Source organism: Elephantulus edwardii, unplaced genomic scaffold (genome assembly GCF_000299155.1).
Source record: "Elephantulus edwardii isolate Elephantulus edwardi_28Jun2011 unplaced genomic scaffold, EleEdw1.0 scaffold00001, whole genome shotgun sequence".
Taxonomy (NCBI): Eukaryota; Metazoa; Chordata; class Mammalia; order Macroscelidea; family Macroscelididae; genus Elephantulus; species Elephantulus edwardii.
Window position 1 is genome coordinate 1,868,950 of NW_006399751.1, and position 14,655 is coordinate 1,883,604.

The 14,655-nt window shown below is 35.3% G+C and overlaps 1 protein-coding gene across 2 annotated transcripts in view; it reads right to left on the reverse strand.

The window, feature by feature from the left end:
- The window catches only part of AP1G1 (adaptor-related protein complex 1, gamma 1 subunit), an 86,101-nt gene that overhangs the window by 30,418 nt on the left and 41,028 nt on the right, over positions 1-14,655 (reverse strand). The window contains exons 4-10 of one of the 2 annotated variants that reach the window (XM_006878632.1): positions 11,992-12,133; positions 9,145-9,241; positions 8,005-8,081; positions 7,203-7,211; positions 4,952-5,047; positions 4,225-4,305; positions 3,938-4,036 (exon numbers count right to left, since the gene is read on the reverse strand). In XM_006878632.1, coding sequence (XP_006878694.1) covers positions 3,938-4,036; positions 4,225-4,305; positions 4,952-5,047; positions 7,203-7,211; positions 8,005-8,081; positions 9,145-9,241; positions 11,992-12,133 — 601 coding nt within the window. The remainder of the gene's footprint in view (positions 1-3,937; positions 4,037-4,224; positions 4,306-4,951; positions 5,048-7,202; positions 7,212-8,004; positions 8,082-9,144; positions 9,242-11,991; positions 12,134-14,655) is intronic. The other variant, XM_006878633.1, reaches the window with a different exon arrangement.

The window sequence follows — 14,655 nt, forward strand, 5'->3', positions numbered from 1 at the left end:
GCGAGCGACACGGCGGCGGACCAGGCCTCTGCCGGGGTTCGCCTCTTGGGTCTCAATTCTTAGGATGATCCCTTTGGGAACGGATAGTGGGCTTCTCGACTAAATGCGTTTCCTGTGTGTGCTATCATCCAATAAACTTTAAGTGTTATTGCAAAAAAAAAAAAGAGAATGAAACTGCTATCTATGCACAAATATGGAACTAACTCCAAGGCAACACCAGGTTAAAAAAAAAGCAAGATGCAAAATAAATGGTATATTAACATTTTGTTTAAAATATAGGAAAAGAACTAATCTAAATTATGTGGTTGAATTATTTGACTTGATAATGTACGCTAAAGAAAACAAGAACTGAATACAAAAACTGTACTCAGTAAATCTGCTTTTTTCAAGAGTAGGAATTCTAACATTAAAATAAGATTGGATAGATGAATTACAGGCACAACTTATCCTTACAAAGTACCTTTTATTTAATGAAGACAATGAAAGAAATAAGAACACCACTTAAGTAGAATACCACTGTAATGCTTAATAGTGTTGCAATGTAGTTTTGATCCACAGTATTAGTGTTGTTATAAATTCAAACCTCCGTGATATTAACAGGGAGCCTGTTGGCCTAATGATAAGCAGCTATGTTGCAAACCTGAAAGCCCATGGTTTGAATTCACCAGCTGCTTTGGGGGAGAAAAACGGGCAATCTCCACCTGTGTGGATTTACTGCCTCTGAAAACTTGCTGGAGGGTCAGCTATGGGTCGATTTTAACTCGGCAGTACACAACAACAACAACAACATAATGTTAACAGGGGGCTTTAGTGGCCTAGTGCATAGGGAGCTGCGCACTAACTGCGAACCCGAAGATGGGAAGTTTGAATCCACCACGATTTCTTAGAAAATAGTCTCCTCATGTGATTTACAGGAGGAAAAGTTAAGAGGCAATTCCAACTAAATGGCAATGAGAGGTTATTACTAAAGCAAGCAGATCTGTAAATATACAATTAGCCCTTATCTGATTAAAAGCAGTCCTGCCTCCTCAAGGGTGTGGACTGTATGATATGGATGTGTGTGGACTCTGGCAAAAAAATAAAGAGCTTTTAATTTTATCTACATCTGGTTATCTAGAAGGTGGTCCCTAGACTTGAGCCAGTGGTCTGCCATACTTGCCAACTTTGGACACATGAGTAGCCAATGCTAGTCATGCCCACCTTTGGACATGACAGCCTCCAAATCTGGCAACCCATAACCCTATCGGTCTGCTGATGACATGACTTGTCCTCCAGCAGGTTTTCAGAGGCAGGATATCACACTGGAGGAGACTGTCCATTTTTTCCCCACAGAGCAGCAGGTGGATTTGAACTGTGTGCCTTTGGTTAGCATCAGAGCTCCCTATTAACATCTCAGAGTTTAGAATTTATAACAAATAAAATTTATACTGAGGATCACAGCCACACTGCAACCATTACAGTGGTATTCTAATTAAGTGTTGCTAAGTATTTATTGTACATTCCCATCCCAAAGAAAGGTGACCCAACAGAGTGTGGAAACTATAGAACAATCTCATTGATTTCACATGCAAGCAAGATTCTACTGAAGATTATCCAAAAACGACTGGAACAGCACATCAGCAGAGAACTGCCAGAAGTCCAAGCTGGGTTTAGAAGGGGTTGTGATACTAGGGATATTGTAGCTGATGTTAGATGGATCTTAGCTGAAAGCAGGGAATACCAGAGGAATGTCTATCTGTGTTTCATTGACTATGCAAAGGCGTTTGACTGTGTGGATCATAACAAATTGTGGCTGACTCTGAGAAGAATGGGAATCCCAGAACACTTGATCTTTCTAATGCAAAACCTATACTTGGACTAGGAGGCAGTTGTCAGAACAGAGCAAGGGAACACGGATGGTTCAAAATTGGGAAGGGCATATGCCAGGGATGCATCCTATCTCCATACCTTTTCAATCTGTATGCAGAACAGATTATCCAGGAGGCTGGGCTCTATGAGGAGAAATATGGGGTCAAGATTGGTGGATGATCTATCAATAATCTGCATTATGCAGATGACACAACCCTGCCTGCTGAAACTGAGGAGGACCTGAAGCACCTGCTGCAGAGGGTCAAAGACTACAGCCTACAATATGGATTGAGGCTCAATGTCAAGAAGACAAAGATTCTCACCACTGGGCCAATTGGCAGCATCAGGACGGATGGTGAAGAGATTGAGATTGTTCACAGCTTTAGTTTGCTTGGCTCCACAGTCAACACTCTTGGCACCAGTAGCCAGGAAATTAAAAGACACATTGCCATGGGAAAGTCTGCTGTTAGGGACTTCTCCAAAGTACTGAAGAGCAACGGTGTCTCTCTGGAGACTAAGGTGGGTCTGATACAGGCCATGGTCTTTGCAATCACTTGTTATGCATCAGAGAGTTGGATAGAAGGAGAATTGATGCCTTTGAGCTGTGGTGCTGGAGAAGAGTATTGAGAGTGTCATGGACTGCTAGGAAAACAAACAGATTCATCCCGGAAAGGGTTAAACTGGGTGGTTCCTTGGAGGCAAGGATTCTTAGGCTTCATCTGACATACTTTGGACATGTTGTAAGGAGAGACCAGTCCTTGGAGAGGGACATCATGCTTGGGAGGGTGGAGGGACAGCACAGGAGGGGAAGGCCCTCTATTAGGTGGATTGATTCAGTGACTGGGGTAATTGGGATGGGTGTACAGAGACGGAAAAGGACAGAGCAGACTTTAGGGCTGTTGTACATAGGGTCGCTATGAGTCACAGGTGACTCGATGGCACATAACAACAAGTATTTACTAATAAATATTAATGAATTCTTAATTATAATTTTATGTCAGTTTTTATGTTCATATTTAAACTATTTCCTACTTATTTATGTTCATTAGAATTTTTATTTATGTAACTGATTATTAATTAGTTATGAACTACAGTAGCCATCCTTCTCCCGTAAAGTCACTGGTGGACTCAAACTGCCTTTGGGTTAGCAGTACAATGCCTTATGAACCAAGCTATCTATAGTTTCGCAAAATGTTAGTATTATAGTAAGCTGAGTAAAAAATATGAGAATTTCTTAACTATTTTTGCAACATTTCTGAAAGTCTAAAACTATCTAATAAATTTACCAGAAGAGAAACATAAGCACACACATACAGGCATTTAAATATAAGTAAAACATCTCTGGAAAAACAGATTAGAAAATGCTAACACTACTTCCTTACTCAAACGATGAAAAAAAACAGAGGGTCTATCGGTGAAAGGTACAGATTTTTTCCTTATCTATTTTTTGTATTATTCGAATTTCTTAATGTCTGTGCTTATTTCCTAAATATAAACAAATATTTGATCAAAAACTAACTGAAACATGATGTCATATTTGAAGTGATATGCAATTCAACCTCTAGCTCTAATACAATTTTATTAGAAATATTTTCCTCATTCAACAATATTTATTTATCTGACTACATCGGGGATCTTTCAAATTATTAATATTAATGATAATTATACTTCCAACAACAAAAACACATCACTATACATCCTTTAGTCAATTTTGAAATTAAATAATTCCAAAGAACTAATATCCAAGGACCGTCAAAGGAGCAAATAACATGTGCAGCCTTTTAAGTTTCTTAGAGACAAAGACTGGGAGACAAAGGGACTAGTTCCTAGAAAAGGACACCATACTTAGAAAGGTGGAGGGTCACAGAAGAGGAGGAAGACTCAGTGAGATGGACTGAAAAAGTGAATGTACTGTGAGGTTGGCACAGGACCGGACAAGGTTTCAACGTGCTGTACGCAGGATCACTAGGAGCTGGAAGTCTAAGTGATGGCACCTAACAACAAAATTCAAGTCATTCTAAATTTCCATTTAGAATGAGACCATTTATTTAAAATGCATAGGGGAGGGGAAAAAACTTCAAAAACTTACTCTCAGTCCACTCTCTGATTTAATATCCATAATAGTCAAAACCGTTTCATAAAGAATGGCATTTCCTACATTTTTACTAGTCTCTGTATTAGTGGCAACCTGAAAAGACACAAAGGGTCATACATTAGTGACAGAAAAAGGCTTTCAAAAAATTCAGAGGTAACAAGAGCCATTTGTGACTGCAATCACCAAGGAAATAAGAAATCTACCCAAAAGAGCCACAATTATTCTATCTCCCCACCATATTAAGATGATTACGTAGTATGATGTAAGTTTCAGCCACTTACCTGTGCTAATATATCATTCATAGCTTCACTTGAGTCATCATCATTTCGCCCTAAAATTCTTAATAACCGCAAAATTCGTACCTATTATGCAAAGTATGAGATGTGTCAACAAATTTAGACTGGTACAAAGGATCTTCACTTCGTATGAAATGCAAATCATTTAAATGAAGCCTTAACTCTCACGAAAACTGGTCAAAAATGTAACAGAAAAGTTTTAAACATTTCTCAAGAAACTTTCACATGCTTCTATATGTTAATGATTCTTTTCCAACTCACAGCACCTGCTAAACAGTTTAACCACCCCACAGGGTTCCCCAGGCTGCAGTCATTATAGAAGCAGATCATCAAGTCTTGTCCCCTGTGGAGAGGCCTGGGGTTTTGAACTGCCAATCTTTTGGTTAGCATCACTGTTCTATTAGGGTTATTTTGAATTAAAATGAATTGTTATGAAGTGGACTCAACAGCACATAACAACTGTGTTAATGAAGTTAGACATCCCTACTTTTTCTCCCCTCAGCTAAAGAGCTACATTATTTTGATAACTCCAGTCTATGCAATAAATCATTTTGACAATCACGACTATAAATAGAATCACATTACTATTTATTACATAATTAGAATTTACAACTAAACTTCTACTCAACACAAACTTAAGTTGAAGAAATGGTCTATTCAAAAGATATTAAATTTACATGCTATTCATCCAAAACTTTCTCTTCAATCTCACCTGCAAAAAGGGGTCACTGATCCCAGAAACATCATGTTCTGGTGAATATCCGGACATGATGAGGTTCTTTAGAATTCGAACTAATTGGGGCACAAGCTGCAGAAACAAATGTATGAAAAACCAGTAAATATCATAGAATGTCTCATGAAGAAAAAGGTACAGAGTCTGAGTTCAAATATAATCTAGTGATACAATATATCAGCATATAGACAATGTTCGATAAATAGAACTTAGGAACATTTAGGCCAAAGAACTCAAGAATGTCTTTTATCCATATAAAAACAAACTAGACTTTTTTAATGCCAGTGTTATATTACCAACAACAGTGGGTCAGAAAGACTATGGAGACCAAGTAAACAAGTAACTATGAGACACAATGCACACCTACTTAACTGTCACAAACCTGTTCAGTTTTTATTCATTCAAACATCTGGAAATACAATGTTAACACACAAAGCATTAAATACTAATCTTAAAATACTAATTAAAATTCTGAAGGAGAAAAAAAATTCCTCCTTTAAAAAGAAAGTATTTCCAACAAACAATAGGGAATACAAAAGCTCTACTTTTCAACAGGAAAAGACAGGAAAAAACCTTTCTCTTTTACTCATGGCCACAGTGAGGAATAATTTCCTTTCTCTATTCCTAATTCTATCACATAATTTTCTGAAAAGTTTAATTTAACTAATTTGTTCCCATTTTCTTGTCTTGTCTTACCAATAAGACTACATACTCCAGAGTCAAAGTTTCATTCCTGTGCTGCTTTTATTTTGTCCTCTAGAGCCATAGTACAAGTATAGTACACAATTTCATCCCCAATCTGAATTTGCTTTCAATATTGGCATTTATTTGTTGTTTGATGATCAATCACTTGATGTTAAAACCCTACTCCAAAATATAAACAACTCTTCTGATAGACAAAAATTAGCAAAAGGGCCCAAAGTGATCTGCTCTCCAAAAGGCAGCCTAAGAGCCTGAACTCTGCTGCAACTTAATAACTTTTCTCCTTATTGCGTTCAGGCTCTGCCCTTTGACAGACCTCAATTTTAAAGAGGCCAAAATTTAGATGAAATTTTCTAAAAAGCCAACCTATGTGCAAACCATGCATTAAAATAGTCACAACCTTAAAGACTACTTCTAAGAAGTACAAGAAAACATAATCTAAGTAAACTTCAGTACATTTCGCTAGAACACTTCAGAATTCAACGATTTAAGTCATCACAACAAAATCAGATTTGGACAACTCCAAGACTAAAACATATGTAAGCCATGGAGATCTATAAATTCCAAATAGAATCCTCATTAAATCTGTCAACTGTGCTGACAGATTTATAGTAGAGAAGAAAAATATAATTTTTAAGTGCTTTAAAATAGTTTCATAAAACGGAGACAATCCAGATCCCAACCTCTGCACAAAAAGCAGCTCACCTTGAAAACTTCCCAATGGCCTGCTTTTTTTGTACTATACATATCCCTAATTATTTCTTTAAATCTGGTTTACTTCTTGGAGAAGTCTTTTTTTCTTGGACTACTAAAATGCAGAAAGTGTTTTATTCACTACCAAAGACCAGCAATCACATCAGATTACCTTGGGACAGAAAGCATAAATGTCTAAGTATTCAGCATATAAATTCTTAGAACCCAGCTTTATTTTTCAGACAAAAATGCATATTACTAAAATGAACAATAAGACAAACAAAATAAGGTGACAGAGGGAAAGGCTGCAGCCATGAAAATCAGTTGTGCCCACCCACTCTACCAAAAATCCTGTTCATATTTCAAAGCTTCTCAACAATATTAGGTGCAGGTGAGGGTGAATTGGAAGTTCAGAAGTATAGTCAAAGTTGTTTAAGTATGAGGTTGTTCACATACAGCTCTAAAATGTCTACTTCAAAATGAAACAAGTATTTTGTGTCAAAGCTCCAGACTGATCTGGAATTGTCATCACCAAGGCCACTGGGAAACTTCTTAAGGTTTCTCAAGTAAAGACAAAACTGTGTCAGAGAAATAGGTTTACAATTAAGGAAAGGCTGCAACTGAAATCCAAGGCTGACTCCGGAGTCAGGAGTGTAAGTGACAAGACAAAACTGGACTAGGGAGTTAGCAAAAAATGCTTGAATTAGTAAGTCAATAGTTTTAAGCACAGCTGCAGCATTAGTATATTTTTAAAAGGCACATTTGTAGATGAATACACAAAAGCTACTAAGGACCTATGCCAGCATGCACCATCTAAAAGAGGGTTAATTCTTACCTTTTCATTCTAACATACAGCAGGATTCCAAAAAGACAACAGGAACAAAACATACAAAGCAAGCATTAGGGACAGATACGGGTCTTGTACTATTTTACAATAATTTAATCAGGACATGAACAACTAAGAAAAAAAGGAGGAAGAAACTGCCGTTAAAAGTTTCATTGATCAAAGTATAAAGTAAACCTTTTACGGAGTATCAACATCCTGTAAAAGAAGTTAAACTCAAGTAACAGTCTTTCTCTAAATCTTCCTCACCACTACCTTCTAAACCTAATAGGGAAAAACAGAAATGACCACTGCAGAATGCCAATGAGGAAGAGGTGATTCGGAAAGTTGAAGACTTCCAATATGGGAGTGAAGGGCACAAAACGAACAGAGGACTCAAGGTTAGAAAAAAGGAATAAAGATCAAATTTCAGTTTACAGTTTTCATTTAAGAGAGATAACCTACCTACCTTTTAAAAAAATTAAAAACATCCCACACAAAGTTTGTAATCTCACCTCAGATTACATTTGTTGGCTTCACTGTGCAAATATCAGATAAAGCAAGCACATGAGAGACTGGTGTGTCTGCCAACAATGAAGGACTTCTATTATGAAAGGGAAAACCCTACACTATTGACAGTTCTTGTATGTCTAAATCTGGCTTCCAGCCCCACCATACAGCAGGGCTAGCTAAATCTTCCATTCAGCGCTTTAATTTGCTTGCAAAAGAAAATATGTAAGTGAGAAAATCATGTACTTTTCAGTAAAACTACTGTTCAATCAAGAAAGTATTCAGCAAACAGAATGACACTTACCTTTCTAAAATGTGCAAGCATGTCTGGGCTTCGCTCACACATTTCTGTGAGGAGGACAACAGATGTGTGAAGAACACCTTAAAAAAAAAAGAAAAATGAAACCTAAAAACAAGGTTATAATATTTAACTAATGAAATAGGACTTTGAGTTCCTGAAGGTCAATTCTAAAAGGACAAGTGCAACTTTTGCTTTTTAACTCCCCGAAGGATAAAAAAGCACTGAAGTGAATACCAAAGATGTACTATAAATAGTAACCTAATGATTTAGATACTCAACTATTTTTAATGTGACCAATATTACTAAAATATGACAACTGATTCATGTGGCTCTCTATCTAAGATGATCAATAAAGAAATGTTCATGGTCAATATAAATCAAGTACATCCATCCACACCACAGGTGGTAAGATATTCGGTGAGTTCTTCTAATTCAAGAATCAAAGATTTTAACAAGATTTTTATATTGCAGAGGATTATCAATACTCTAATATAGATGTGAATAACAAAGAAAGTTTGTTATTCCAGAGTCAGTGAGAAAAACCTTATAAGAATTTTCATTAATAAATAAGTGTCCTAAATAACTCATTTGTTAAAGTGTAATTTGAAGCTTCTGAATTAATTATAATTAGATATATAAATTGGCATTTTATAATATTTTCTTAACATGTAAAGACAAATGAATTTCCTTCTCATGACTTCAAAATAAGAACACTTGGGAAAATAGCCACATTCTATTTAATTACAAATTCCTATTACAAGCGTAAAATAATGTTCACAAATCTTACCCTATTATAAGACAAAGTGGGATTTTGTTTTTCTATTAGGAAATCAAAGCGCTCTACACACATGAAAATCAAGCTTGAATCATTTGTACATTACACCAAATATTTCTAAGCTAATATAATTCTTTTACTATAATGAAAGGCCAGAGAGGAACGACAAGATTTACTATGGAGCTATCTAATTCTAACTATATAACTAGAACATCAGTGATTTAGGCCAGGAGACCTTCCTGAAAACCAACTGAACACATCAGAAAGGCATCTACTGTGTGAAGACAAGACACCACCAGTGCTTGAAGCTTCTTCTCTTTACCCCAGATCTCCCTCAGTACTTCTTGAATGCCTCCAAAGCACATTACCATGGTTCTTCTCATTCAATAAATTTTTTGTTGCTGGTAAAAACATCTCCATAAGTTCAGGAACCTTCCTGATGACGTGAACAGCACACAGTGCTGCCTATGAAAAATAAATAAAAGAACAAGAGTTCTTTAATTAAGCCAGAACAACTCATCTCATTTAAAAAAGAAAGCTCATCAACTAGTTTCTAGACTGGAAAAATCGAGATGGAAGAGGTTAGAAAATATTCTTTATTTACGCTATCACATTTATGTTAATATTAATTTACCTGTCCCTTTCATTAGAGATTGCCTAAAAATTGGACAAAATTTTTCTGTGATGTTGTTAGGTGTTGTTGAGTCGACTATTACTAATAGTGATTCCAGGAAAAACAAAGCTGAACCTTATTCTATCTTGTGCCATCCTCACAATCTCTGATATGCTCGAAACCACAGTTACAGTTCCTGTGTCAACCCTATGCTATTGTTGTTAGGTGCCATAGAGGTGACTAAGACTCACAGTGACCCTATGAACAATGGACCTGAATACTGCCCTATCCTGTGCCAGCCTCATCATCTCTGATATACTTGAACTCTCTGCCATGGTCACTGTAACAATTCATCTTGTTAAGGGTCTTTCTCTCTTTAGCTAGCCGACCCTCTACCTTTTCAAGCACGATGCCTTATCATGATTAATATGAATTCATAATGTAAGCTCAACGTAACTTATGTGAAGTTTTAAGAAAGTAAAAAATAGATAAGATTATCAATATGTGATAATCATTCCTTTAAGTAAGATGATCAAAAGACAGAAAACATCATGTAATTGAAAGGCATATCCTGCAGTTCCTACAACTTTGCTGTTATGGTTAGTCTTTGGTCCTCAAATCACTGTTCTTTGCTGACATCTAGAAAATACTTTACTAGACACTATTCCTGAAGAGATGGCCTTACAGCTTGATGACACAAAAGAGGGATACATTCAAAGACAAATTCTGGTTAAACTCCCCCAAAAGTAACAATGACTATGTGTTGGCATCAAATATCATAAAACTTTAACTAAATCAGTAAGAAAAGATTTCTAATTCTGTCCATCTTTTGAGGGAAATGACCAAAAGACACAAGGGGGAAAAAGGCTTTTTTTCCATAAGCTATAGGAATGCATTATTTCAATAATGCTACTGTTTAAGAGAAAGAGCAAACAGTTAATAAATTTATTTCTTTTTTTTAATTATTTATTTATTTATTCATTTATTTATTCTTTTTATGTGTGTACCGTCAAATTGGATCTGACTGGTACAGGAGGCGATTGTTCCTCCTTCTTCAGCAGAGCATCTGGTGGCTTTGAACCGCGCACCTCTGGGATTGCAGTACAGTTTCCTACCACTAGGCCACCAGAGCTCGCCATAAATTTATTTCTGTTTGGGAGATTTTGTATAGTGGGTTCTGTGTTGGTTTGTCAATTGAAAGCTCTGAAGGAGAAAGTTGAGGCAGTTTATCCATCTGATCTACCCCCTTGAAAAACACAATGGAGTTGGATGGACTTGAGGGCAAGAGGTTCAGATTTTAGATTTATCATTAACACTCTATGAGCCTAGAAAATGGCTTAGCTTCTTTAAGGCCTCTACGATACACTATTAATATAGAAGCAAAGTAAATGTCAACCAGACAAACAGTGTGTTATTTCTTAGCCTTTAAAATTTTATGTCTTTTATTTAAGAAGATTTTAGGTTTCAAATACAATAAAATAACTTACTAAAATATTTTAATCTAGTAAAAGAAGTTTTAAGCTTATGGATATTACAAAAAAAAAAAAGACATTTTTAAAAGAATAAGGTAGGTGAGCTCTGGTGGCCTAGTGGCAAGAAGCTGCACTGCAATCCTAGAGGCTCACGGTTCAAATCCACCAGATGCTCTGCTGAGGAAGGAGGGACAATCTCCTCCTGTAACAGTCAGATTTGATTTGACGGTCACACACACACAAATAATAAAATAAAAATAAAATTTAAAAAACAAAAAGAATAAGGTAGTTCTCCGTCATAATTATTCTATTTAAACATGAATTTTAAAAGTAAGGTCTGTATCATTCCCAAAAAACTCTTTCCCCATAGAACTGCCCTTCCATCAATAGAAAGGCAAAAATTAAAAAAACCAGAGCACTAATTACTAGGATAAAAAGACAACTCTTAAAAATGTGTTTATTTTAATAAAATAAAATTTTTTAAAAATGTGTTTATTGCTACTTTTCCTGAATATTGTTGGTTACTGTTGTTAGGTCAAGCTGGAATTGACTCACAGCTGACCTCCAGCGAGGTTTCAAAGGCTGTAAATCACATAGGAGGAGACTGTCTATCTTTCTCTTGTGGAGCAGCTGGTGGATTCGAACTGCCTGTTTATAGGTTTGCTGTGCAACTCCTTACCATTAGGCCACAAGAGCCACCTAAACACTGTTTTGTTGTTGTGTGTTGTTATGTTAGAACCAACCCATAGCTAACTTTCCAAGGGGTTTCCAGAGCTAAATATTGTTTAGTAGCATATAATTTAGGAATTAATTAGATATGCCATCAAAGATACTCAGTAAGTTTTCTTAATTAATCATTCCCTTGAAAGAACAGAAATGAAGAAAATAAAATGATACATGCACAAAGACTATGAATTGAAGAGTGACGGGCAATAAAGGGAGGAAAATCATCTCCAAAATTTGTGACTGTCAAAGACAGAATTTATTTATGAACACTTGGTTCCCATTAAAATAATTTAAAGTATATTTGAAACACACAAAAAAAGAGCCAATTATCAGAGCTTTAAAAAATAATTTGTCTTATCATTTCTTTAACATTCCCTAATCCAAATAGACTCACTGAAAGTTACCTTTTTTCTTAAGTAAGAGTTGGAGGTTTTCAAGAGTTTCTCTACCTCTCCTGCAAGGTCTCTGCACATCTCTGAGGAGCCCATGCAGCCAAGGGTACAAAGTGCTAGCCCCTGTACAAATTGAGTGCTATGATTAAGATCACTGCAAAAAAAAAAAGACGACAGAATTGAACATGTTCCATCTGGTACACCTCATAAAGAAATTTCACAAGTTTAACAAAGACTAAGTCTTTGCAAAGAGTAATTCAAGATTCCACCAATAGTGGAGATAATAGGACTATTTTTTTTCTTTTTTTACTTTTTTTTAGCTCGAACTCGACTATTTCTATAGAAAATATTTATTCCAACTTTATCACAAATTAGCAATACAGTAAAATAAACTACAGCTGCTCCTACAACATACAACCAATACTTCCAAACACTAAAGCAGTAACAACTGGTCAAGAGGTTGTTTGATGTTAAAACAGTTAATTACTTTAGGTAACTAAATACACTATTGATGGTGAAAATTTGTAGTAATAGTAATAATATCTTTAGGAAATTTTTAATACTTTACTACAAAAAAGATAAAGATATATAATAACCCAAACCCTATTTAAAACAAAATTTTTAAAAAATCTCTAATGCTACCTAGATCAAATCAGATAACCTAGATAAGAGAAATTGTCTTACGCTCTGATGCCTTGGTTTTATGCTATAAAGTATGACCCTTGACATTACATTATAGAATCTTTACACTTAACTTATTCAATTAAAAAACTAAGCTATTCATGACTACTGTAAAAATGAATGAAATCACCTTTAACAACTCTGCTAGATATTTACAGTGAATCCCAGAATCTAGTAATATACAGACATTAAATCCTATTTTTTAATATGCATATATTATTGTACATAATTCTCTTTCTACATAAAGTATTAAAAGCTTGGACTAATAAACTGACATATAAATGTATATACAAAAATATAGATACACACACATATATAGATACACACACAAATAATAAATATATATATAAAATAACCAACCATTCTACTCAGAAGCTAAATTATTATATGAATTATGCTAACTCTACCAGCTTTGAATTATTTTCATTACCTTTAGGCTAAAGATTCTCAAAGTATGGTTCACAGATCTCTGGTAGACCTTGAGATTGTTTTAGAAGGTCCAAACTTTTCATAATTCTAAAATGTTTGTCAGCTATATTGACTTTTACACTAGTGGTACAAAAGCAATGATGGGACAAATGCTGATGCATTAGGCAGTAGCACCAAACTGGACTAGTACTCATTGAATTCACTGCCACACAGAATAAAAAAAAGAACTAATTTAATTTAGAGTTGTCTTTTAGAAAACAATAAAAATTAAGGGGAGCTCTGGTGGCCTAGTGGCAAGAAGCTGCAACTACAATCCCAGAGGTGCACGGTTCGAATCCACCAGATGCTCTGCCGGGAAAGGAGGGGCCATCTCCTCCTGTACCAGTCAGATCTGATTTGACGGTACACGCACACAAAAATAATAAAATAAAATAAAATAAAAAAGAAAACAATAAAAATTAATAGTTTTATCAAATCTGAACTTTTGGCTACATCATTGTAACAGTATAACAAAATGGGAAGTACACTAATTAATACATTGCTGCTGCGATTGATGTCTTAGGCAAAAGCAACTGTATAATTGTTGCACTTATAAGCTGAACTATAAATTTGCTGCTTTTTTCATAAAACAGTATTTCTATTTTTAAAATAACTGACAATTACAGTTAACATTTGAATACATGGAGAGATAGGAGCCAAACAAGCCTGTGACTTCAAAAACAAGGGAAAATATTGTTATCAGTGATAAAAGCTAAGCTTTCAGATGGTAACTGGAATTTTTGAAAACCAGAATGGCAGTAAAAAGCTTGACAGGTTACCAATGGAGATTTCTCCTGCTATCCAAAATTAGAGTGTTCTATGAAAACATTTGTAAGCCAAAAGAGTAGGAGATAAAGAAGAAATAACTATTCATTTATATAGGATGATCTTTTAAGAATTTCCAGATTAAAAAAAAAAGTCTATCAAATCATGCCAAGTAATACATAAAACCTGAAATTGCACCAATGTAAAGGGTTCACAGACACAGTTCCAAACTATGGTTGCTCGATGCTGAGTGTAGTACCTGGAGGAGAGACTGGAAACTCACTCTCACTGTCCCAGCTCCATTCTGCCTCTTTTAACAGAGTGGCATGCTGCTAAACAAATGCTGAAGAAAACTAGTTTTGCTTTTACACCTCCCTTCAAAATCGAAAATCCTCTCTGGACTTTTTCTGGTTAGCTGGCACAGGAATTAATGCAGGGCTTTAGTAAAAGCCACCTGGCATTAAATGAACTTAAAATGTAGAGGACACTTGTTTTGATGAGATAAATGCAACCACAACCAATATACTTTTTCACTGTGTTGTATAATGAAATTTATTGATCTTTGGAAAATTTGCATAACTCAATAAGGAGTATTTTCCAAATGATCTAGGCATATTACAAATTCTATACAAGCAAACTAGCCACTAAAATTCAAAATAGCCTAGTGAGTTTTAATGTAACAAAGTACCAAAAATTTATTTGGTAATAGTTTCAGATTTCACTTCAGAACTATAAAGAAAGTAGGATCAACTCCTTTGGAAA